Raw genomic sequence first — 24,319 nt, 5'->3', positions numbered from 1 at the left:
GGGCCTCACCGTAAGCGCTGCCAGCTAAACTGTTCGTGGGAACCGCATGCTTTCCATTCTGAGTGACGGCCCGGACTGGAAGGTGGTGCTGCCCGAGGGTCACAGGTGTGGCGGGCTGCAGGATAGTGACTGTGTGTCCAGGGACCCCGGGGGCCATCTGGCTGGCCACTGTCTGGATGACTCCACCGGCCGCGGGGATTGTGGCAAACGCAATGGTGGGTTTCTCCTCTAGGCCTGCGGGACAGGAACCAAGTCAGCACCACACTGGGCCAACGAGACAATCAATTTCCTCGACGCCTGGGCAACAGGTTGCCAAGTGGGGAAAGTGAGGTCGGCACTGGGAAAAACTTGGTTTGCTAGAGGAAAATCCCACGGGCGAAATAGGTTTGGGAAGAAAACAATTACTAAGGTTTTCGAACAATATTTTACTTAATTTTTGAGACGGGTTTTGTTGCTCTGTCACAGAGGCTGGAGTGCAGCAGAACGATCTCAGCTCACTGCAACCTCTGCCTCCCGGGTTCACGCCATTCTCCTGCCTCAGCCTCCCGAGTAGCTGGGATTACAGGTGCCCGCCACCACAACCGGCTAATTTTTGTATTTTCAGTAGAGATGGGATTTCACCATGTTGGCCAGGCTGGTCTCGATCTCCTGACCTCAAGTGATCCGCCCACCTCGGCCTCCCAAAGTGCTGGGATTACAGGCGTGAGCTACCGCGCCCGGCCTAGAACAGTATTTTAAATACCTTAGCTTTAACTAACCCAAATTTAGCCTGAGAAAGAAAATGTATTACTTGGAATGAAACGATCCTGATTAGAGCTATAACTTGGCCTTCCCTCACCAAACTGCAGTTTCATTACGGCAACATTGAAATAAACACCACCACGGAGATGAAGTCAAGGGTGGAGAGTGGCGTCAGGGGGTGCTGCCTAACTGAAGGTGTTCCAGAGAGGGGCTTCTGGGGTCAGCTGCGTGTTCAGTGTCTACCCCATCAAGCCCTGGGATTGGATTTCTTTTAGCAATTCAGAACTACTGTTTCCCTAAATGACTTCTAAAGTCTCCTTACGAGGGAGTCGAAAAGAACAGTCTTCCCAGGCTCATTCTTTCTCCTGCAGAAAATACTGAATTCCAAATGCACGCAAGGCCGCAGCACAACTGAATTTAAGGGCAAGGACACAGCTATGTGCAGCCGAGGGCCCTATTCAACAAGGAAGGATGCATCTGTAGAGAGTCATGGTTTTTTATTTTTTTTGAGACAGGGCGTTGCTCTGTCACCCAGGCTGGAGTGCACTGGCGCAATCTAACTCATTGCAACCTCCGTCTCCAGGGTTCAAGCGATTCTCCTCCCTCAGCCTCCCGAGTAGCTGGGACTACAGGAGCGCACCATCATGCTTGACTAATTTTTGTATTTTCAGTAGAGACAGGGTTTCAGTACATTGGCCAGGCTGACCTCGAACTCCGGACCTCACGTGATCCACCTGCTTTGGCCTCCCAAAGTGCCAGGATTATAAGCATGAGCCACCCACCCAGCTCATGCTGATTTAAAAGGACAAGGCAGCGGAGGCAGAAGCAGAGAATCATCCTCCTCAAGCCCCAGGCCTAGGCCGATGGCACTGCCTTGCGGATCTGCTGGCCCAGACCACCATGGAGGGTCCTGCGAAGGCTGCCAGCCGCAGCTGCATTACCTCTGGCCTCGCTGCCCAGGTCCAGCACGGCTGCGCCCGCCGCATCATGGGAGCCCCCCGCCGAGCCCTGGCTGGTGAGGATGTATCCGTTGGCCGAGTTGGCGGACGTGGTGACCACCCTGACCATGGTGACGGTGGGGGCCTGCTGCACAACGTGGATAGCGTGGCCCGCGGGCTGCTGTGAGGTTACGATGGAGGCGGGCATGTAGGCCACGGGCTTGGCCACGAGGCTGGACGGTCGGGGAGGCACGGCCATGATCACTGGCTGGGCACTGACGGGGGAGCCTGCATGGAGGGCGGAGAGCAGATGGTGACCCCTCCCGCGCCCCCACGAGCCCCACCCCACCCCGCAAGAGGGCTGCCCGCTCCTTACCGGGTGCGCTTTGGGAATACCGGTACTCTGGGACAGAAGCTAACTTGGACCCAAACTCAGGGTCGTGTGGAATGGGGGAGCCCTCCCGAGACAGGCACTCTGGGGTCTGCAGGCCGCTGGAGCGAGGGGACATCAGTCCGGGGTGTGTGGGCGAAGCTGGAGCGCTCCTGGAAGAGAGGGAAGGGTCGTGGCAGTCAGCGCCCACGCTGAGGGGCAGGAGGACGTTTCCGAGACACCAGGCATCTCAGTGTCGCCCCCATCACCCGCCCACGCTCCCTGGAGCTGTCTCTGTCCTCCCCATTCAGACAGTGAGAAATGCCCCCCTGAAACCTGAACCCAGTGTTTAAAACTCCATTTGAGTGGGGGCTGCATCGGGGGAGGCTCCGTTCCATGGGAGGGGACGGTATCATCTGAGGTGTTGCAGTAAACGCGACAACCTACAGAGTTCACTTGCACCGAGGTCCAGCCACGTGTCCATGAAAATGGCTCAGGCCTTCTGTGCCAAAAACATAAGCTTCTGTTTGATGGGCACAACCATTACACCATGAAAACTCTACCCCTGAGAGTAAAACGAGCTTTGGGAGCACAACCTTTTCCTGCACAACTAACAGTCCAAGCACGCCCACTCCCCGCCTGCTCCCCGCCCGCTCCCCGCCACCATCGACTCAGGCTCTACAATACAGCGTTCCTGCCAGGTGCCACCTGTGAGGGCCTGGCGTGGGCGACTGCAACACAGCCAAGACCCAGGCCTGGAAGCAGTCAGCTTTCTTCTCTGGGACCACCCAACACACACGTGAGGCAGGACATGCAGCCCAGCCACACCGCTGCACACGCAAAGCAGGAGGATTCAGCATAGACCAGAGAGGCAGGAAGCTGGGACTCACCGGGGCGGCTGGGGTAAGGAGCGAGTCTTTATTTAAATACACACACACACACACACACACACACACACACACACACACACATAGATACACAGACAAACACATACGTACATATATATATAATTTTTTTTTTTTTTTGGTAGAGACAGGGGTCTCGCTAGGTTGCCCAGGCTGGTCTTGAACTCCTGGCCTCAAGTGATCCTCCCGCCTCAGCCTCCCAGAGTGCTGGGATTACAGACATGAGCCACCGTGCCTGGCCAGAGTCTTCATCATGTTACAAACATCCTTGGTCACTTTGCATATGCTGTGTCTACCACGGGTGGCTGAGCTGGGCCCTTCCTGGGCTCCATGGGCAGAGGCCCGGGCGCTCCCTCTCCATCCCTCCCCTCCCTGCTGCCCTGTGTAGTTTCTTCCAGACCACTTAGCTCCCCGTCTCTTCCTCATCCAGGGGCCTGGAGGCCTTGACTGCGGATTCCAGCGCACACCGGACTCAATCCCAAACCCATGTGGCCAGGCCGCTCCCCAGTTCTGGAGTCTGCCACGGCTCTAATTCTTACCAAGAGTCCAAATGCCTGTCAGGGCCCTCTCTAATCTCCCCTTCCTCTACCCAGTCACCCCATTTCCTAGGACCTGCCTCCCTTTAAATCCATCCAGGCTCTGGAAGTCAAGCCAGCCTCCTCCCTCTTTGGAAGACACAGCTCTTGCCGTACAGTCCTCAGGGCCCAGAGGGTCTTCCCTCCTTCCACCACCCAAGCAGATTCTATCAGCACAACACCTGCTTCCACAGCTCCAAGGGCGACCTTGAAGATGGACATCTTCAGTGTCATTGAAAATGACATTGGTGGCTATCAGGGGTTCACCCGTGTCCCCCAAAGGAGAAACACTGGCACCCTAACCCCCAGTACTTCAGAACGTGAGCTTATGTGGAGACAGGGTCTAACAGAGGTGATCAAGTCAAAAGGTCATGGTCATTTGAGTGGACCCGAATCCAATGACTGGTGTCCTCATATAAAGGGGAAATGTACCCTGACACACACAGATGGTGCCACTTGAAGATGAAGGCAGAGGGTGGTGTGACACACCCACAGGCGGAGGAGTGCTGGAGACCGTCAGCAGCCAGGGCGGAGGCCTGGGGAGACTCCTCGCAGCCTCAGACGGACCCAGCCCTCCCGACACCTTGTCCCTGGACCTCCAGCCTCCCTGCAGAACTGTGGGACAATCATCACCTGTTCAAACTGCCCAGTATGTGGTACTTGTTTCAACAGCTCTAGCAACTTAATGGTTTAACAAAATTTCTCTTCACGTTCCATTTAAGTGATGTTGTGTTCAGATTGAAGTATCTGAAAATTCATTGCAGGCACAGGGTCTGGCACTGTGATTCTCAGGTGAATGGGGCGTATGGTTAAGGCAGGAATTCAAAAAAGTGTCTGAACATCACTTGGAGCTCAGTTGAAATGCTCAGTTGAAATGCTCCAAATGATGTTCTAACACTTTTTTGAAGTCCTACCTTAACCATACGCCCAGTTCACCTGAGAACCACAAGGCCAGACCCTTGCCTGGAATGAATTTTCAGATATTTCAATCTTTCATCGAATGGTGTTGGAAACAGAATTTTGAAATGGGAAGCACGAGATGCTAACGTGTCCTTCCACTGGGAAGGATTTCCGAGAGTGCCGCTCAGGAGATCTCCTCCCCCACACCTGGGATGGGCTCATCTGAAGCGCAACCTGGGAAGAGCTGCCCAGGCCACTCACAGGAGGTGCTGCTCCTCCAGACTGGGCTCGGCCAAGACCAAGCTGGGCAGGGGAGGCCCTGACCCACCAGGTGGGCAGTGGCGGCTGGGGGAGGGTCTGTCCACCCCGCCTGCAGCAGGGCTGCATTCCCAGCATCTGGGAAAAGCAAAGGCGGTTGTGGACTCCCCAAGTCATACCCCTCGCCTGTCCCTTCAAATATTCGGCTCTCCCTGGGTCCTCTCACACTGCAACGGAAAGCTCAGTGCCACCGAAAGCACCGAAAGCTGCAGTCCATTTATTCTCAGCCTTAGGAACTGTTCCCATTGCTACACACATTTCCACTTCTAAGAACTAAAATGTGATTTTTCATACAACAGTCAGTGGCTTACTTAGTAACCCTACTATTTTAGGAGTTCTTGGTCCTGAGGTATTCTTTCAAAACAAAAACACGAACAGAAAATGGTGGAGCCTTGAGTGCCAAAACCAGCAGTCACCCCTCGGTACTTGAGGGGAGGGGGTTGCAGGTACCAAATCTGCAGATGCTTATCCAAGTTCCTCGTAGAAATGGTGCCACCTTTGCATACAACCTGCGCACATCCTCCTGTAAGCTTTAAATCATCGCCAGGTTGCTTATAATCCCTAACACACTATGCATGCTATGTAAATAGCTGTTGTAGTGTGTATTGTTTCATTTGTATTACTTTTTTTTTTTTTGAGACGGAGTTTTGCTCTTGTCACCCAGGCTGGAGTGCAGTGGTATGTACAATCTCGGCTCACTGCAACTTCCGCCTCCCAGGTTCAAGTGATTCTCCTACCTCAGCCTCCCGAGTAGCTGGAATTACAGGCACCTGCCACCACAACCAGCTAATTTTGTATTTTTTTTAGTAGAGGCAGGGGTTTCACCATGTTGGCTAGGCTGCTCTCAAACTTCTGACCTCAGGTGATCCACCTGCCTTGGCCTCCCAGAGTGCTGGGATTACAGGCGTGAGCCACCGCACCAGCCCTTTTTTTTTTTTAATATTTTGGACCTGTGATCAGTTGCATGCCCGCACGCTGAGCCTGCAGCTATTGCGCCCACAGATCCAGAGGGCAGACTGCATCAGGCATCTCTAAGCTCCAGGGCAGCTCAGCTTTCCTAACAGCTCAAGGACGGCCGCGCAGAGAGCTTTACCTTGAGGACAGAGGCCCAAAGGGGGTGCGGAAGCAGGAGACGCCCCTCTGCCTCCGTTTCCGGAATGCCTGTTCCACGAGCTTGGCTTCAGAGGCGGGGTCTATTCGCCAAAAAGACCCCTTCCCAGGCTCCTCCTGGGAACGTGGGACTTTAATAAAGTAACGGTTCAAAGAGAGGTTGTGTCGGATAGAATTCTGCAGGGAAGCAGAGACATTCACCCGTCACCAGCAAATCAGAAAACGAGTCCCACCCGCCCCAAATCTGCAACAGACGCGGGACCAGGGTGAGGGGGGGGCCGTCCCGCTGTGCAGAGCCCTTGGTGCTGCGCTGACTGGGCCTCATGGGAGCAGCACTGAGGCACAGGGCAGGTCATTCCTATCAAAATTTGACACAGCATCATGACCATTTTACTTTTTTTTTTTTTTTTTTTAAGACAGAGTCTCGCTCTGTCGCCCAGGCTGGAGTGCAGTGGCGCAATCTCAGCTCACTGCAAGCTCCGCCTCCTGGGTTCAAGGGATTCTCCTGCCTCAGCCTCCTGAGTAGCTGGGACTATGGGCATGGGCCACCATGTCTGGTTGATTTTTTGTATTTTTAGTCCAGATGGGGTCTCACACTCTTGGGCTTAAGCAATCCTCCCACCTCGGCCTCCCAAAGTGCTGGGATTACAGGCATGAGCTACTGTGCCTGGCTGCCATTACCATTCTTTACAGAAAAAGTGAAACAGAATGACAGATCCTGGTCCAGGAGCATGTCTGGGACAAAGAAAATACTGGGTCTTGGCCAGGCGCAGTGGCTCACGCCTGTAATCCCAGCACTTTGGGAGGCCAAAGTGGGCAGGATTACCTAAGGTCAGGAGTTTGAGACAGCCTGGGCAATATGGCGAAACCCTGTCTCTACTAAAAATACAAAAAAAAAAAAGCCAGGCGTGGTAATGGGCGCCTGTAGTCCCAGCTACTTGGGAGGCTGAAGCAGAAGAATCGCTTGAACCCGGGAGGCAAAGGTTGCAGTGAGCTGAGATCGTGCCACTACACTCCAGCTGGAGCAGCAGAGTGAGATCCTGTCTCAAAAAACAAACAAAACAAAACAAAACTAGTGGATATGCTACACTGACTTTGGAGAAAATACAGGCAAATGCAACATGCATCAGTCATGGCTGGTGTGGACAAAGCTCTTACAATCCCATCCACAATTCAGACATGTAGACGGTTTTATTAACAGTATACGGTGCATTTTTCCAACTTAACATGGGATCGTAAGGCACAGCAAGCACAAAATCTAACAAGGTATAGACCCATCTTCTCAGTTCTGGGGCTCAGAAGAAGAAAACTAATAAAAAAGAGTATTTAGATACAATGGTATCACAGTGCCTTTCAGATGTATCATAGGCCATCTGTGAAAACATCCCTCTTTTATATCTATCTTCTTAGTTTAAAAAATATTTTTTTTTTCTTTTTAGACACAGGGTCTTTCTCTGTCTCCCAGGCTGGAGTGCAGTGGTGTGATCATAGCTCACTGCAGCCTCCACCTCCTGGGCTCAAGTGATCCTCCCACCTCAGCCTCCGAGTAGCTGGAACCACAGGTGTGCACCACCACACTCAGCTAATTTTTAGTAGAAAAGAGGTTCTATGCTGCCCAGGCTGGTCTTGATCCTCCTCCTGCCTCAGCCTCCCAAAGTGCTAGGGTTCCAGGGATGAGCTCCCTTACCGGCCCTCTTTTCTGTTTTAAGGGAAGCGATGCGCCTGTTAGTTTCACGTTCTAAGGGCCTTCAGAGGTGGTCCAGCCCCAGGGACTTGGCCTCACCTGCCAGCCTTTGTCGGCCGTCCGGTAGTAGGGGTAATGCTTGGTGATGTGGGCGTAGATCCCGCTCAGGGTCAGCTGCCGGTCCTGGGCGGAGGAGATGGCCTGCACGATCAGCTGCGCGTAGGAGAACGGCGGCTTTGACTCGTCCTGCGGAGAGACAGGGCTCACGGGATGAGCTCCAGCAAGGTCCCTGAGTCCACTCCACCCACCTGTCACAGGTGACAGGGAGGAACCTTCCCACAAGACCGTGCATGTCTCGACGGCACCCATCCCGGTGCCCTCCAACTATCCCATTGATGTGCTTGCATTCAACTAGGAACGGCCATTTTTGCCTCGTGGGAAGGAAAACTTTGTTTTTATTATAATTTAATTCTGGAATTTCTCACCTCTTCCACAAATCAATCTGAAAACAGCTGTTGGACAGAAACGAACTAAGACAAAGTTGTAAGGAGAGTGCCATCCTTCTCAAGGGCTGTATGAAGGCTCTGACGCCAGGATGCCAGCAGCAAATGAACAAGGAGCGTAGCGGGAGGGGCCCTTGGTGACGGTGCCACCCCTGTCACCAGCAAATGACCAACGGGGATGATTTGGGCACGAAAAGGAGAAAGCGCCGACAGCTCTACGGCCAGCTGTGGCTCCATTCCCTGTGGGCTGAGACCACCTCAAGCACACGCCCACGGGCCCTGGGCTGTCTGTGCCGCCCACACTGGGTCACCATGGCCCGATCCTGGTCACCACGTGCATCACGGCTCTGGGTGGGCTCAGACCTTGGGGCTGTCTCCTCCGGACGTGTCTGCCTGCTGCTCCGACGCGGCCTTTGCTGCAAACTCTGCTGCCAGCTGCAGGTCTGAGGTCACGTTCTGCACAAAGCGGTAACTGGAGGAGCCGGCACCACGTGGACTGGCTGGGCAGGAGTTGGGGACGCTGAGGAGAGAGAAGGACACTGTAAGCTCATGGCTCTGAAAAAGCCCTGTGGGGCACAGGGCTTCAGGACCTACCCAGAGGGTGGGGCTGTGGGGAAGAAGCTCAAACTTTCCAATCGTAAGTGCCATCACGCTGCCCGGCCAAGGCCACACAGCGTCAAGGACAAGATGCTGGAGACGGCAGCCAAGTTTCCTTCCAATGGTGACTCCTGCTCGGGGACTGAGAGTGCTGCAGGCCCTCCTCCTGCCATTGTGCAGGGCCCAGGGCAGCACCTGGTCAGGCAGCTCTGTGCGGGCCCCTCCTCAGCTCCCCCCACGCACACCCCTACAGGACGTGCACCCTACAGGACATGCACCCGGAGCAGGTAGCCTCTGCAGCCTGCTGGCTGCTGCACAGGTGTCCACAAGGTGGCGCTGTGGGAAAAGGCTCAGGCCCAGGACAACCCCGTGCAGTCAGAGGCAGATGCTAGAAAGGGGCTGTGGAGGTGCCATCGCCCCGCAGGATGAAGGCATGGCAGGTGGCTCTCCTGAAGACACCGCCCTCGGGAAGAGACGACCCCTGCGGTTTTGCCCTGAGCTGCTGAGATGCCCCTGCCCTCATCCCCTCTCCCTCCCAGGCTGGAGCAACCCAGGTGGCCGGGAGTGACCGACACCCCCGGCTGCAGGTGAGGCTCTGGGTTGAGGCCGGGACCGTGGGCAGGAGGCTGCGTCCGTCCGGCTGAGGGGTGCGCCCTGGCCTGCTCTCCTAACTCACTCAGGCAGGCTTCAGTTAGCAAACCACAGCGATGTTTTGCTTCTGAAAATGATTTCTATTACAGGTATTCAGAGAAAGCCAATGAGAACACGAAGAGCGGGTGCAAAACCTCCCAAGAGAAAGAGCTCCCACTGTCCTGAGCTCATGGGCACCCACCTGGCCCCGTCCTGGGATGGACCCTGCCCACCTGTGATGCTGACATCCCCCCTCAGCCGCCTTAGAGCCCCCGTGGCGGGCAGGACACTCCCTGGCTGCACTGCCCTGCAGGCCACCCAGAACCATCCAGAAGGTCCATTCTCCTCCTCCCGCCTTGCTGCCCCTTCCTCTGCCTGGAACATCCTTCCCCAACTGTCCAGGCACAAGACTCAGATCTCCAAACCTCAGGCTAAGCAGGAGCCCCCCTCGGCGCAGGTGGGGCTCAAGAAACATTTTTTGGATGGAGCAGGGGGATGAATGAAAAAAACTCCTGTGGCTGAGAAAAACCTGGCAGCTGACATTAATGAGCAGTTCAGGCCTGGGGCATTTTCAGGAATGACTCAGTGTCACCCACATGAAACGTTAAGGACTCTGATCTGGAATTCCTGTTCTCTCTTCCAACAGGCTCCCCAAATACGGCAGAGATAGGTAAGTTCCGCACACGTCGAAACTTAAATGAACACCCACAAATGGCTCGATAGAGGTAGCAACGGTCAAAAGGAAACTTTTTCTGAATTTAGTTCTGAACCCAAAATACAAAACCCAAGCTTACAAGAAGGTGAGAAGGGGAGAGAAAGGTTTTGACTGAGAACAGCACACAGCCCCCAAAATCAGCTTTGTCAAGGGCCTCTGGGAACCAAACGCCTCCCTGCTGAGGCAGGACGGCCTCATGGCTGGAGGGGCTGCAGACCGCGCCTGTGCACCTAGTCCCAGACCCAAAGCTACTGGATATCCCCCTGGGACTCAGCAGGAAGAATTGAAATGTCAGGCCTTGCTGGGTCCACTGAGCCGAGATGTCACTCAGATACACTCTGATCTCCAGCCACAGGCTGGGGAATGGCCAATCAGCTCGGAAAATCTTGTCCGAGGCCCATGAGGTGGCAGGCTTCTGGATCCTTCCTGAGGACCAATGAGGGGCACCCCCCCCGCCACTCCACAACAAACAGTGATGGCCCAGCACGGGTGGCAGGGACCCGTTCCTGTTCCCAGCAGTTATTTTGCAAACGATCCTAGAAAATTCATGTCTGCCAGGCGCGGTGGCTCATGCCTGAAAGCCCAGCAATTTGGGAGGCCGAGGCGGGAGGATCGCTTGAGCCCAGATGGTCGAAACTAGCCTGGGCAACATAGTGACACCCCCATCTCTACAAAAAATTTACAATCAGCCAGGTGTGGTGGTGTGCACCTGTAGTCTCAGCAACTCAGGAGGCTGAGGCAGGAGGACTGCTTGAGCCCATGAGCTTGAGGCGACAGTGAGCTATAATTGTGCCACTGCACTCCAGCAGAACAAGACCCTGTCTCTAAAAACAAATAAATAAATGAAGTTTTAAAATTTAAAAAATTAGCTGGGCATGGCAGTGCACACCTGCAGTTCCAGCTATTCAGGAGGCTGAGGCAGGAAGATGGCTTGAGCCTAGGAGGTCGAGGCTGCAGTGAGCTATGATCACACCACTGCACTCTAGCCTGGGCAACAGAGTAAGACCCTATCTCAAAAAACAAACAAAAAACCTCACGGAGTAAAACCCACAGGAAAGGCTGTCATTCCCCAGATAATAATTTCAAGTGGAAATAATACAGGTTGGCAAAACCTGGCTCAAACACAGGGAAGAGAGGAGGGGGGTCTCTCCACCACGTTCCCCAGCACCGGACCCGGCCTGGGCTGCCGGATCCTGGTGTCATTCCAGCTGGGAAAGGTACGTCGCCGCTAAGGGCTGGTAAAGTGCTCTGGGGGAAGACAGGTCCGAGGGTGCCCGGCCGAGGTGGGATGGGACACCCAGCTCCAAAGCCAGGGGCCTTGGAGCCGTCTGGGAAACTAATCAAGACATCTCGTGTCTGATGCCAAGAGTCCACGGAAACACTCCCTTAGCAATCTAAAGAAAATGCTGGGCCAGGTGTGGTGGCTCACGCCTGTAATCCCAGCACTTTGGAAGGCCGAGGAGGGTGGATCACGAGGTCAGGAGATGGAGATCATCCTGGCTAACATGGTGAAACCCTGTCTCTACTAAAAAATACAAAAAATTAGCCAGGTGTGGTGGCAGGCGCTTTCAGTCCCAGTTGCTCAGGAGGCTGAGGCAGGAGAATGGTGTGAATCTGGGAGTCGGAGTTTGCAGTGAGCTGAGATTGCGCCACTGCACTCCAGTCTGGGCAACAGAGTGAGTCTCCGTCTCCCCCCGCAAAAAAAAAAAAAAAAAAAAAAAAAAAAATGCTGAATGCCAGGCACAGTGGCTCACGCCTGTAATCCCAGCACTTTGGGGGGCTGAGCCAGGCAGATCACCTGAGGTGAGGAGTTCGAGACCAACCTGATCAACATGGAGAAATCCTGTCTCTACTAAAAATGCAAAATCAGCCGGACGTGGTGGCGCACACCTGTAATCCTAGCTACTTGGGAGGCTGAGGTAGGAGAATCACTTGAACCTGGGAGGCAGAGGTTGCGGTGGGCCAAGATTGCGCCATTGCACTCCAGCCTGGGCAACAAGAGCGAAACTCCGTCTCAAAAAAAAAAAAAAAAAAAAAGAATGCTGAAAATGACGGCATACACATGCACACGTTTCCTCCTGCGGGAATGAGAGAGAGCAGAAAGTTGAGGGGACCCCACTGCTCCCCGACAGGGACCCCCAGCTCAATTCTAGGAAACAGGGAATCACTCCTTCTGGGGTAAGTACCCCAGGCCTCAGTCAGGCACCCCCAGTCCCTAGCTGCCTGGGTGTGGGACGCAGAGGTTGGACAGCGACAGCCCACAGATGTCGCGGGAATCAAATGCCTGTGCCCCCGATTGGAGGCTGAGAGTGGGAAGAAGCACAGTAAGCAGCTCACCCCTAGGCCCCGATTTTGCTTCCTTTATAGGGAGGACAATTCCCAAGTCACATTTCTGCCTCAGATGAGAGAGCCGGAGGATCCTGCATGGGGGACTCCCGGAGCCGGGCTCGTGGGGACAGCCCTGTGTTGGCCCACCACGTGCAGCCTCCACCACGCCCAGGGACCGGGCCTAGAAGGCGCCTCTGGGACCACCCAGGACACGCCAGTGCAGGGAGACTGGAAAGGAATGGATGGGCTGTGGGACACACGGGTCGCTGGGTTGCGTTATCATGAGAAGTCACGCTGAGAAAGGCAAATCCAACGACAGACCTAAAGCCACCTCTGGAGCTGCCAGCTGGTGGGCTCTGTCCCCAGAGCCCAACACAAGCCTTCCCTGGGGCACAGGGCTGTGGTCCTTCCAGTCCACCCTCAATGCCCTTGGCTCTACGCTGAGGTGGAGGCCACTCTGAGAGGCCTGGGGTTGGGACCGTTATCGCTTCTGGCAGGCCCAGAGAGGGCAGTGCTCTGTCAGAAGGGACCTGATCCCTCCTGAAGCCCTAGAGACACAGATGGGACCCGTCTGGAGGGGCTGGAGGAAGGGGCTGGGACGGAGCCTTGTGGGCAGTGGAGGGGCAAGAAGGCCGCAGGGGTCTGCGATGTCCTTTATGTCCCAAGGCAGCACCTGAAGCCTCCTGGGGGAACCTCCCTGCAGAGGAGAATGCTCGGGGTCCCTGTCCCAGCCCCTGCTCCAACACTAGCCACTCTAAGAGGGTTTTTAGGACCTCGCTGTTAAACAGAACAGCCGGCCAAGGCACATCTGTGGATTGACGAAGCTTCTAACAGGTGGGACATGGTGCAAAAGAGAAGAGAAGAGGGACCCAGGGCAACCTATGGGAGCCCGGGAGGAGACGAGACGTGGTTCCCGTCCCTAGGGAGGTAACGACGCCATCTCTGTAAGACAGTGAGAGCAGCACGCAAAGCACACCTGCAGAGCAAGAACATACTCTCAAAAAATAAGAATTCAAAAGAGGAGAAATACAAATCCAAGAAAGGGTGGAAGGAGAGACTGGAGAAAATCTCCCGGAAAGTAGAGGCAGAAAGGAATGGAGAGGCATGAGAGACTCAGCTCAGAGGCCTGCAGGCACAGCCAGTCCCAAAAGTGTGGACAGGAACCAGGGGTCCAGGTGAGGTGGCTCACACCTGTAATCCCGGCACTTTGGGAGGCTGAGGTAGGCAGATCACTTGAGCACAGGAGTTCAAGACCAGGCTGGGCAACGCGGCAAAACCCCATCTCTACAAAAAATACAAAAATTAGCCGGGCGTGGTGGTGCACACCTGTAGTCCCTGCTACTCGGGATGCTGAGGCAGGAGGCTCGCTTGAGCCTAGAAGTACCAGCCTGGGCAACAAAGTGAGACCTTGTCTCTTAAATAAGTAAATAAATGCAAAGTCTCTCTCCTGTGCCCTTTCCCAGGAAGCGACTGGAGGATGTACTCTAGTAAAACAAAGGAACCAATCAGGAAAGAGGAAGACGTGGGAGTCAGGAAACAGCCCTCTCTCCACCACCACCTCCCGAGGGGATTCCCAGGATGATGGAGAAGATGATCCTGTGGTCAGAGGGGCCCCAGAGGAAGGCCTTCACAGTAAAGGGAGAAAGGGCCATTATTAACTCCAAGAGCGGGGGGAGTGTGACGGAAATAAGCCAAAAGTACAAGGAAGGAAATGGCTAAGTGTTACAATCACTACACAGTTCTAATACAGAAAATGCTAACACTAGGTAAACCAAACATGGTGATGTAACTTTACTGGGATGGGGAGGGAGGAAGCTAAATCCTTAATTTCCATATAGGAAGCTCATGTGTAATATCTACCATGGAAAAACCAAGAGACAGTCACGTACAAATACGACTCAGAGACAGAAGACAGAAGGGCTCAGCTCTGGAGAGTGTCTTGTGGGGGGATTCTCACTTTCTGAAGTGTTTGCATTTTGTAAGATGCAGATAGATAGTCAGATAGATAGATAGATAGTCTCTTCGTAATCTGAAAAAATAAATAAATAGGGAAAGAAAATTTTCAGAGGCGAATTCCTAGAACGATCTTAAAGAATGTGTTCCTTTAAGATAAATCTGACATTGTAAAATGCTGGGAAGCTATTTTTAAAAATTAACTAGTGGATCACTCCCGTAGTCACGGCTGAGGTGGGAGGATCACTTGAGTCCAGGAGGTCGAGGCTGCAGCGAGCCATGACCGCAGCACTGCACTCCAGCCTGGGTGGCAGAACAAGACTCTGCTTCAAAACAAAACAAAACAATAACAACAAAACAGGTCCATGCTCGTAATCTTGGCACTTTGGGAGGTCAAGGTGGGAAGACTGCTTGAGGCCAAGAGTTCAGGATCAGCCTGGGCAACAAAGCAAGACAGCATCTCAACAAAAATAAAAAATGAGCTGGGTTGTGTGTGGTGGTGGGTGCCCGTAGTCCCATCTACTCAGGAGGCTGAAGTGGGAGGATGGCTTGAGCCCGGGAGGTCGAGGTTGCAATGAGCTGTGACTGTGCCACTGCACTCCAGCCTGGGCAACTGAGTGAGAGACCCTGTCTCAAAAAACAAACAAAGAGAAACAAAATCAACCCCCCAAACCCAAATTGGAACCACCATTAAAAATAATAATTTTAAAAATAAAATTAACTTGTTTCTGAAGTGCATTTTGCCCCGGTGAGAACAGCCAGCATGGTGGCCTGAACAGGAGCTGCTCTCATGTGAGGCATAGACCTCACAGAGCTGTGTGGGTGCTTGAGAGGCGGCCCTGCAGCTAGGCAGGTTCTGGGGTCAGCTCCACGTCTGCAGGCGCCTCCTGCTTCCCCCGAGGCTCGTGGAACCCGGGAAGGGCTGTCCTCGTGCGTCACGTGCCTGCACAGAAGCTGTGCAACAGACCTACTCCACACAAGCCGCTAGGCGGGCGCTAGGGCCCTCCCTGAGATTGCAGGAAAGGCGGGGGTGGGGATGTCCTTTCAACAGATTGGGACAAACACAAGGACGTCCCCACCAAGCTTCATTCCGAACTCCCAACACTTTAGCACCAAAGTCACCCCTCGAAGGGATCTAGGCAGGAGGGAAAAATTAAAGGAAGACAGGAAGTCCCAACCTTCCCCTGTGGAGGAAGCAACAGTTACTTCCCCAGAGTTCTCAGCTGGGAAAAGACGTAAGAGGGTGGGGTGGGCTGGGGAGGGGCAGCAGAGCCTACGGGGACAGGGACAGGGAGACAAGGGAAGAGGGACCCTCGTTAGATTTGCAAATGCTGGCACAGCCAGCCCGGATCAGCCACGCAGGATTCCCGCTAGGGGTGACTCACACCTTCACACCACAATCCTCCTGCAGACCTGCTGAAAACACAGGGAAGGCTGCAGCCACAAACTGGTGTTTTTTAATTATTATTTTTTTGAGACAGGGTCTTGCTCTGTTGCCCAGGTTGGAGTGCAGCGGTGACATCATAGTTTGCTGCAGCCTCCAACTGCTGGGCTCAAGTGATCCTCCTGCCTCAGCCTCCCGAGTAGCTGGGTCTATAGGCGTGAGCCACTGCACCTGGCTAATTAAAAGAAATTTTTTTTTTTAGAGATAGGGTCTCACTATGTTGCCCAGACTTGTCTGGAACTCTTGGCCTCAAGCAATCCTCCTGCCTCAGCCTCCCAAAGTGCTGGGATTCCAGGCGTGAGCCACTACGCCCAGCCAACCAGAAACTTTGAAACAGATGAATCACCCTGCAGGAGGGAACCAAAGTTTGTCAGAAAAAGGAGAGTATTTCTAACGTAGATCCAATAACTCCAAACACAAAAGACCTCTAACTTTACAAAACAACATAAACCAAGTTAGGACTGAATGGTATCTAGTAGTAAGGCAGAACTGTGTAAAGATCATGATTAAAACGGAAAGATTTCTGAAGTCAGTTGCTGCATTTCTACTGTATATTTACATACTGCTGACCTTCGCCGAATTGTACAACTTACTTTCATTTTTGATCTCCACGTTGGAGACATCAGGAAAAGCCTTAAGAGAAACAGCTCCTGAAGTACTGCCCTCACGAGCAGAAACAGTCCCTCTCTGTGCAATGTCCTTTCACTGAATTTCAGCAGTTTTCTTCAAACTCTCCCTCTAAGGAACACTTTTTAGACTGGTGTCTGTTTGGTAGAACCTAGAAAATGATTAACTACTTTAATTCTTTCCTTAAATACTTCAATTCCTTCCTAAAAACACTTTTTTTTTTTTTTTTTTGAGATGCATGCTCGCTCTGCCACCCAGTCTGGAGCGCAGTGGTGCGACCTTGGTTCACTGCAACCTCTGCCTCCTAGGTGCAAGCAATTCTCCCGTCTCAGCCTCCCAGGTAGCTTGGATCACACACCTGGCTAATTTTTGTATTTTTAGTAGAGACAGGGTTTCACCATGTTGACCCCAGGCTGGTCTCGAACTCCTGACCTCAGGTGATCTGCCTGCCTCGGCCTCCCAAAGTGCTGGGATTACAGGCCTGAGCCACCCTGCCTGGCCTGTAAAAACTCTTCTTAGCAAAAAGGAAAGAAAGGTCAAACTTCTGCTAAAGATAGCAGAATTTATTTCAAAGAGAGTTCATTCATTTTCTGGGTGGAGTACTTCAGGGCAGAAAAAAATAAATCAGAAAAGAACACACACGTACACACAAAACCACACACCCACACCCACACACCCACCCATCCTGGGAAAAGGAGCAAGGGCCTTCGAGAGCAAAGCAGGAGGAACGGAAAGGAAGGAGGGAGGGTGGGGCGGGGGGCGGGGGCGGGGGCAGCTGATCAGGGAGGCCCCCCAGGAAAAAGCCGCTCCCAAGCCACTCCCGACTCCTGGGAATGAGGGGCTCTGGGCGAGCCCGGCCTACACCAAGGCAGCCACTCCACGGCCAATGAGGACTGGCGAGGCGAATGCACACCAAATTAGGAAGGCAGGCACCGCGGGGGCGGGGCGGCACCGGGAGGGGACAGCCTTGCAGGCAGCCAGCTCTCCAGGCCTGGCCCCGCTCCCACCCCCGGATCTGTTAGGGAGCCAGCCAGAGAGGAGAGTGGGGAGGGGGCAGGGAAGGGCAGGGAGTGTTTGTAAACACGCCGGCTCCACCCTACAGCAGAAACTCAAACTGAAAAGTATCTTGGCAGGCAAAACCTCAAGGGCCTCTGAGGTTTCTAAACACTCAATTGAATTCCACGGTGCTAAGATAAACGGATGTAAACAGAGAGGCTTTTATTGTAACAATGGAAGGCCAAAAAGCCAGACAGCCAGTCCCTAACTTACTACTTTCTCCGCACAGAATTCCCCCTAACGGGAATCCGGTCTTTGCACAGGGCGGTTTCAAAGAACAGGACTGGGCGGAAGGAGGGGAACGGGGTGGCCCCCCACCTTCCCGGCTCCCGCAGCAAGATCAGGGCGGGTGCAGGCCCAGGGAGCTGCTCGCATCGCCCATGGGGACTGGCGGTCACAGGAGGCCGCCACCCAGCTTCTCAGAACAGCTCCAGCCGCAAGAGCTTCAGGTGCTCAGTACGAAATTTCTTCACTCCCAGCTATAAAAAAGAACGAAATCTTGGCCTGGGCAGCAACGCGAGGGAGCTGGAGGCCCTTGTCCCAAGTGAACTCAATCAGAAACAATACCGCACAGCGCCTGTTCTTGCTTATAAGCAGGGGCTGAATGCTGGGTACCCAGGAAGAGGAAGATGGAAACAAGAAACTGGGACTCCAAAGCAGGGAGGCGGGAGAGGGCGAGGGGTGAAAGATGACCTAGGGGGTACGCATTCACCCTTTGGGTAATAGGCACCCTAGAAGCCCAATCCCCAACAGTATGTAATATACCCATGTCACAAACATGCATATGTACCCCCTGAAGCTAAGATAAAATAAACAGTATTTTCTCTGCCCTAGTTTAAAAAACAGGTATCGCTTATTAACTCCTTTGCAAACCACGACCTCTCTTGTCATACAAATGCGACTTTAATGTGCAAATTTGGATTAACACTGGGAAATAGTTTTATTTTTTTAAGCCCCCTCCCGGAGCAAACCAAAACATTTTTCTTTCTTTCAATATGGTGAAACTCCGTCTCCACTAAAAATACAAAAAAAAATTAGCTGGGCTTGGTGGCGTGTGCCTGTAATCCCACCTACTCTCGAGGCTGAGGCAGGGGAATTGCTTGAACCAGGGAGGTGGAGGTTGCAGTGAGCCGAGATCACACCACTGCACTCCAGCCTAGGTGACAGAGCCTAGGTGACAGAGCAAGACTCTGTCTCAAAAAATAAAATAAAAATAAAATAAAAATAAAATAAAATAAAGCTTCTCTTTAGCTGGATTACAACCTGCTGATTAATAACCCACTGCCAGGCTAAGGCAGGGGCGCTGGCCTAGCACTTCCCCAGGAGCCCCGGATCGCTGCCTGGCCTGCTTCTCTCTGGACCTGAGGCCTTTGCTGCCCACCCCAAAAGCAGCAGGAGCAGCCTCTTCTGGGGTGAGCTCCCAGCAGCACATGAGCTGGTCTTGGCCACCGTTTCTACAGTGCCTTTAAGGTGGTATTAGGTAAAGACTTAAGGATATATGCGGTGCTCAACTGCTTCCTTCAGATACAATTCCCGTAACATTCAATTCACCATTTATTCATTTACTTAGAGATGGAGTCTCGCTCTGTCGCCCAGGCTGGAGGGCAGTCGTGCAATCTCAGCTCACTGCAACCTCTGCCTCCTGGGTTCAAGCCATTCTCCTGCCTCTGCCTCCCAAGTAGCTGGGATTACAGGTGTGTGGCACCATGCCCAGCTGATTTTTGTATTTGTAGTAGAGACGGGGTTTCACCATGTTGCTCAGGCTGGTCTCGAACTCCTGGCCTCAAGTGATCTGCCCGCCTTGGCCTCCCACAGTGCTGGGATTACAGGTGTGAGCCACCGCGCCCAGTCAAGTCACCCTTTAAAGTGACTTTTAGGATATTCACAAAATTGAATAACTATCATCACTGTCTACTTCCAGAACATTCTCTCATAAAGCTGTATGAACTAAACAAAATACTGCATGTGCACTGCTCAGCACAGGGCCAGGCGGGCACATACCAGGCTTTCAGTCACTTAGGATTCACCATCATCATCATCCCAGAGGGTCATGACGTCACAGCACTGGCTCCGCAGGCGGGAACCAGGCCCAGGAAGGTGGGGGCTGAAGTGACCGCAAAGAGTCACACACGCGACCATGCCCGGCCTGAGCCCAGGGCCTCGCCTTTCCGCAGCAGCACTGTCCCTGAACTTCTCTCTCCATGAGAGACTCGCCCACCCACTGGCTCTGGAAAAAAGGAGGCCGACTCCAGGCAACTCAAATGGAGATGATTCCCACCTTGTAACTTGTAGGAGGCCACTGGTAACTTGTCAGCAAAGCAGGGTAGAGGAGCTGTGCCCCTGATGGCTCTGTTCCAAGAGAAGCCAGTGTGTAATTCTATCTGTGGACCCTGAAAAGGTGCAGGCCACGTATGGGCTGGTTGTGTTGACTCACACCTGTAACCCCAGCACTTTGGGAGGTGGAGGAGGGAGGATCTCTTGAGCCCAGGGGTTCCAGACAGCTTGGGCAACATAGCAAGACCCTGTCTGTACAAAAGATAAGAAAATTAGCTGGGTGTGGTAGTGCATGCCTGTGCTCCCAGCGACTTGGGAGGCCGAGGTGGGGGGATCGCTTGAGCTCAGGAGCTGGAGGCTGCAGCAAACTATGATTGCGCCACTGCACTCCAGCCTGGGAGACAGAGTGAGACGCTGTCTCTGAAAAACAAACAACAGCCCTCTCTTCTCCTACAGCTGCAAGGGGAAAAAAAGAAAAAAGAAAGCAAAGGTACAGCCGGGGCTCAGCAGAGTGCGCAGGTCAGCAGGGAGGGACTGACGTGGCTGGCCCAGGATTGCCACGGCACTCGCTCCAACAGACCAGCATGCCCAGAATGTGCCTCACAGATGTCCCCGAGGGCCCCTGAGCCCCTTTCAGGGTATAGGTAAGGTCAACACCATGTTCACAACAGTCCTAAGATTCGATCTGCTTTTTCCACTGGGCTGACCTTTGCTGGTGACGCACAAGCGACGCGGAAACTGCTGGTGCTGCGGAGGAGTCACAGCTCCGGCACCAAACTGTGCGCGGCCACACGTCTTCAGGGCCACAGAGGTACAGTTGGGAGAGAGAAAAGCCAGCCATGTTTAGGAAATGTCCGCGATGAAGAGGTAAATCATTAAAGAACGTATGAACCCTCCAGCCTCAAGCACACGTCTGTTTTTGCATCCTTGTATGACAGGACCAGGGCCAGGGCTGTGTGCCACGCATCCTGGCTGCCGCCTGAGGTTCGTGTGTAACTCAGTCCAGGGCTCACTGGCACTCCCTACACAGAGCTCTGTTTACACTTTTCACCCTGCAACCCCTACTCAGGAGTTTATCATTGTATAACACACCAGAGATGAGGAAGTTTGAAGAACTTCTTCAAAATCTAGATTAATTTCTAAAAGGTCATAGAGAATTTTCACAAATGAAGCTTCAAGAAACAAAGTTCACCAAATCCTGGTAGACAAATATTACTTTAAAACATTTTCAGCCAGGCGCGGTGGCTCACGCCTGTAATCCCAGCACTTTGGGAGGCCAAGGCAGGCAGATCATTTGAGGTCGGGAGTTCAAGACTAGCATGGCCAACATCGTGAAACCCTGTCTCTACTAAAAATACAAAAAAATTAGCCAGGCGTGGTAGCAGGCACCTGTCATCCCAGCTACTTGGGAGGCTGGGGCAGGAGAATGGCTTGAACCTGGGAGGTGGAGGTTGCAGTGAGCCGAGATCGCGCCACTGCACTCCAGCCTGGGTGACAGAGCGAAAACTGTCTCAAAACAAACAAACAAAAACACCATTTCTAATGTCCTTTAAAAAAAACAAAACAAACAAAAGACAACAAAAAAAACCTGTGCTTGCTTTAACAAGCCCTAATTTGTAAAACTTCCAGTGGGAAAAGTGATGACCAGGCAGTGATTCTTCCCTTTGTAAGAGAATTCACAGAGATTTCAGCCAGGTCCCAGATGCACATACACCACTTTCTGTGTTTCCATACACGTGCAATTTTCCAGAGAGATTTGGACCCCAGTGCTGCATGCGACAGGCATGCTCGCACCATCTCCCTCTCTCCTGGGGGCCCAAGGGCAGGCTGGGGGGCTGCTTACCTGATGGTGCCAGTCGGGGAGGGGACGGGGCTGACCATGCTCCGGAGGTCCGGCTCCGGGATGTGGATCTTCAGAGGGGAGATCTGTGGGTACAGCGGCCGGAGCGGGGAGGCCGGGGCCTCTTCTTTGTGGTAGAGCGACGTGAACTGGATCTTGATGGCTGTGCTGGGAAACCGGAAGGTACACCTGCAACGGGAGGAGGAGCAGGTGTGAGGTGCAGGAGGAGACTCCAGAAGACGCCAACATCCAGGGAAGGTGCATGTCCATGTGTCAACGTAACCAGACCCTAACTCTCAAACCTGGGCCCCAGAGAGCAGTTTCGATGCTTTTATGAAGACATTTAGGAACTGAGACTTAGGCTTATTTCGACGTCGGTTGTCTTTCTATTTTTTATTTTATTTTATTTTATTTTTTGAGAGGGAGTCTTGCTCTGTCACCCAGGCTGGAGTGCAGTGGCGTGATCTCAGCTCACTGCAACCTCGGTCTCCCAGGTTCAAGCAATTCTCCTGTCTCAGCCTCCTGAGTAGCTGGGATTATGAGCACCCGCCACCACGCCTGGCTAAGTTTTTGCATTTTTAGTAGAGACGGGGTTTCACCATGTTGGTCAGGCTGGTCTTGAACTCCTGACCTCAGGTGATCCGCCTGCCTCGGCCTCCCAAAGTGCTGGGATTACAGGCAAGAGCCACTGTGCCCGGCCGTCAGTTGTCTTTCACTGTGCGTGAGACAGAAGAGATATAAATATCCCCAGACAAGTGCCACTCATGCCATCTCCCACGCAGGCTCCAGACAGACACGGCTATTTCCTGTCTGCCAGGGCAACTGCCGTGGCACCCAGGTGGGATCTGCCACCTCTCAAAGGAGATAGTGGAAGACTGAAACAGCACGGCAGCCACCTATGCAGACATTTTCAAGATGATTCTCTGCCACTGCCTAGAAGATCTGACAGCAGGAGCAATTCCAACCCTGCTCGGGCAGGCGGGAGTCGCAGAGAGCGTGCATTATCCACCCAGAGCTTAACGGACCGGCTTCACCATCAGTTCCGGGCTTAAAACCATGAGCCTCGGTTTTTCTACTGGAGACAACCAAATGCAAACAAAGCCAGCCGCAAGCCTCAGAGTCAACACCGGGGTGCCGTGAACAGCATCCAAGGTTCACCTGGCTTGAAGAAACTGCCACCGTTTACAAAGCTGAGCATTACTGATCTGGCTGCCCTTTCAATTTCTAAACTGATGAGGCAGCAACTATCAACTTGCTAACTGCAGGACTCAGTTAAAAACAAAACAAAACAAAAACAAAAACAAAAGCAATGTAAAGCAGCAGCCTGCCCACACGGAGATAAGCTGGCCGCCTGCGCAGCTGTTTGGAAAAGGCTCTCCTTTAAAAATGTGGGAGGGGGGTTAGAAGAATGTAGAGAAGCCACTGGTGATAATGCACTTTTCAGAGTTCCAGAAGGCATTCAGAACAGGCGAAGTGACTCAACACTTGAGAGACGCTAAGGTCTCTTGTAGTGGAACCTGCATGAAGTCTCCAAGCACCAGACTGCTGGGTCTATGCCTGACTACATCTGCGGCAGTGTTTAAACAGTAAATCTACCTAAAACCTTGCCTGGACGTGCGCAAACACCCCTCTTTCATTTGAAAGCCCCTTTGCTCTTCGTCAAAGCGTTTTTGAAAGATAGGACTGAGGAGCGGGTCAGAGGGTGACGAAGGGTGCCTGGCTGTCGGCAGGGGGTCCTCTTGCGTCAGTCTTCTTCCCAGGGACCCGCTTCAAAGGAAGTGACTCAGCATTACAAATGTGCAGCTCCTCCCATAGCTCTGCTAGCCAGGCTGCCCACATCGAAGAGAGAAAATCAGGCACTTAAACTGGCTCAACTGGGCCAGTCCTGATTCTCCCCGAGATACTGGGCAGAGAAGGCTGGGCCTCCCCAAGGAGGCCGGACCGCATCGTTCAGCACCAGGCACCATCGGGCCTGTGGGCACCAGGTTTCTATTTCCAAACACAAAGGGGACTCTGAGACTGTTCCCAGGATGAGATGCTGTCTGGGAGGCATGGCCCAGCGAGTGAATCTTGGGGGATAAGGGTGGGTGGTCAGGCACCCCCAAGGTTCAGAAGGGCAGCCCGAGGCCATTTGAAAATACTCCACAATTTTGTCCTCTTAAGTCACATTGAGAGGAACGTCTGATGTCCTTTACACTTTCTTCAGTCCAGCCCAATGGAGATTTCCTGCATCAGTATTTTGACTAGAAAGGTCCATCACCCATTTTCTTTCTTTTTTCTCTCTTTTTTTTGAAGACAGAGTCTTGCTCTGTCATCTAGGCTGGAATACAATGGCGCAATCTCGGCTCACTGCAACCTCCACCTCCTGGGTTCAAGGAATTCTCCTGTCTCAGCCTCCCGAGTAGGATTATAGGCCCGTGCCACCACGCCCGGCTAATTTTGTATTTTTAGTAGAGACAGGGTTTCACCATGTTGGCCAGGCTGATCTCGAACTCCTGACCTCATATGACCCACCCACCTCGGCTTCCCAAAGTGCTGGGATTATAGGCATGAGCCACCGTGCCTGGCCGCATCACCCATTTTCTTTTTTTTGTTTTTCTTTTTGAGGCGGAGTTTGATTCTTGTTGCCCAGACTGCAGTGCAATGGCGCAATCTCAGCTCACCGCAACCTCCGCCTCCTGGATTCAATCGATTCTCCTGCCTCAGCCTCCCAAGTAGCTGGGACTACAGGTATGCGCCACCACGCCCGGCTAATTTTGTATTTTTAGTAGAGGCAGGGTTTCTCCATGTTGGTTAGGCTTGTCTGGAAGT

General features: G+C 53.1%; 1 protein-coding gene across 1 annotated transcript in view; it reads right to left on the bottom strand.

Annotated features, from left to right (window-relative positions):
• FOXK1 (forkhead box K1) overlaps positions 1 to 24,319 on the bottom strand; it is an 88,176-nt gene that overhangs the window by 6,366 nt on the left and 57,491 nt on the right. The window contains exons 2-8 of the mRNA XM_015133208.3: positions 21,512 to 21,697; positions 8,408 to 8,564; positions 7,641 to 7,787; positions 5,841 to 6,034; positions 2,056 to 2,222; positions 1,683 to 1,967; positions 10 to 234 (exon numbers count right to left, since the gene is read on the bottom strand). Coding sequence (XP_014988694.2) covers positions 10 to 234; positions 1,683 to 1,967; positions 2,056 to 2,222; positions 5,841 to 6,034; positions 7,641 to 7,787; positions 8,408 to 8,564; positions 21,512 to 21,697 — 1,361 coding nt within the window. The remainder of the gene's footprint in view (positions 1 to 9; positions 235 to 1,682; positions 1,968 to 2,055; positions 2,223 to 5,840; positions 6,035 to 7,640; positions 7,788 to 8,407; positions 8,565 to 21,511; positions 21,698 to 24,319) is intronic.

The sequence above is a fragment of the Macaca mulatta genome, chromosome 3 (assembly GCF_049350105.2).
Source record: "Macaca mulatta isolate MMU2019108-1 chromosome 3, T2T-MMU8v2.0, whole genome shotgun sequence".
NCBI classification, from domain to species: Eukaryota; Metazoa; Chordata; class Mammalia; order Primates; family Cercopithecidae; genus Macaca; species Macaca mulatta.
Note: the sequence above shows the minus strand (reverse complement) of the source record. Positions and strands in the feature narration are given on the sequence as shown.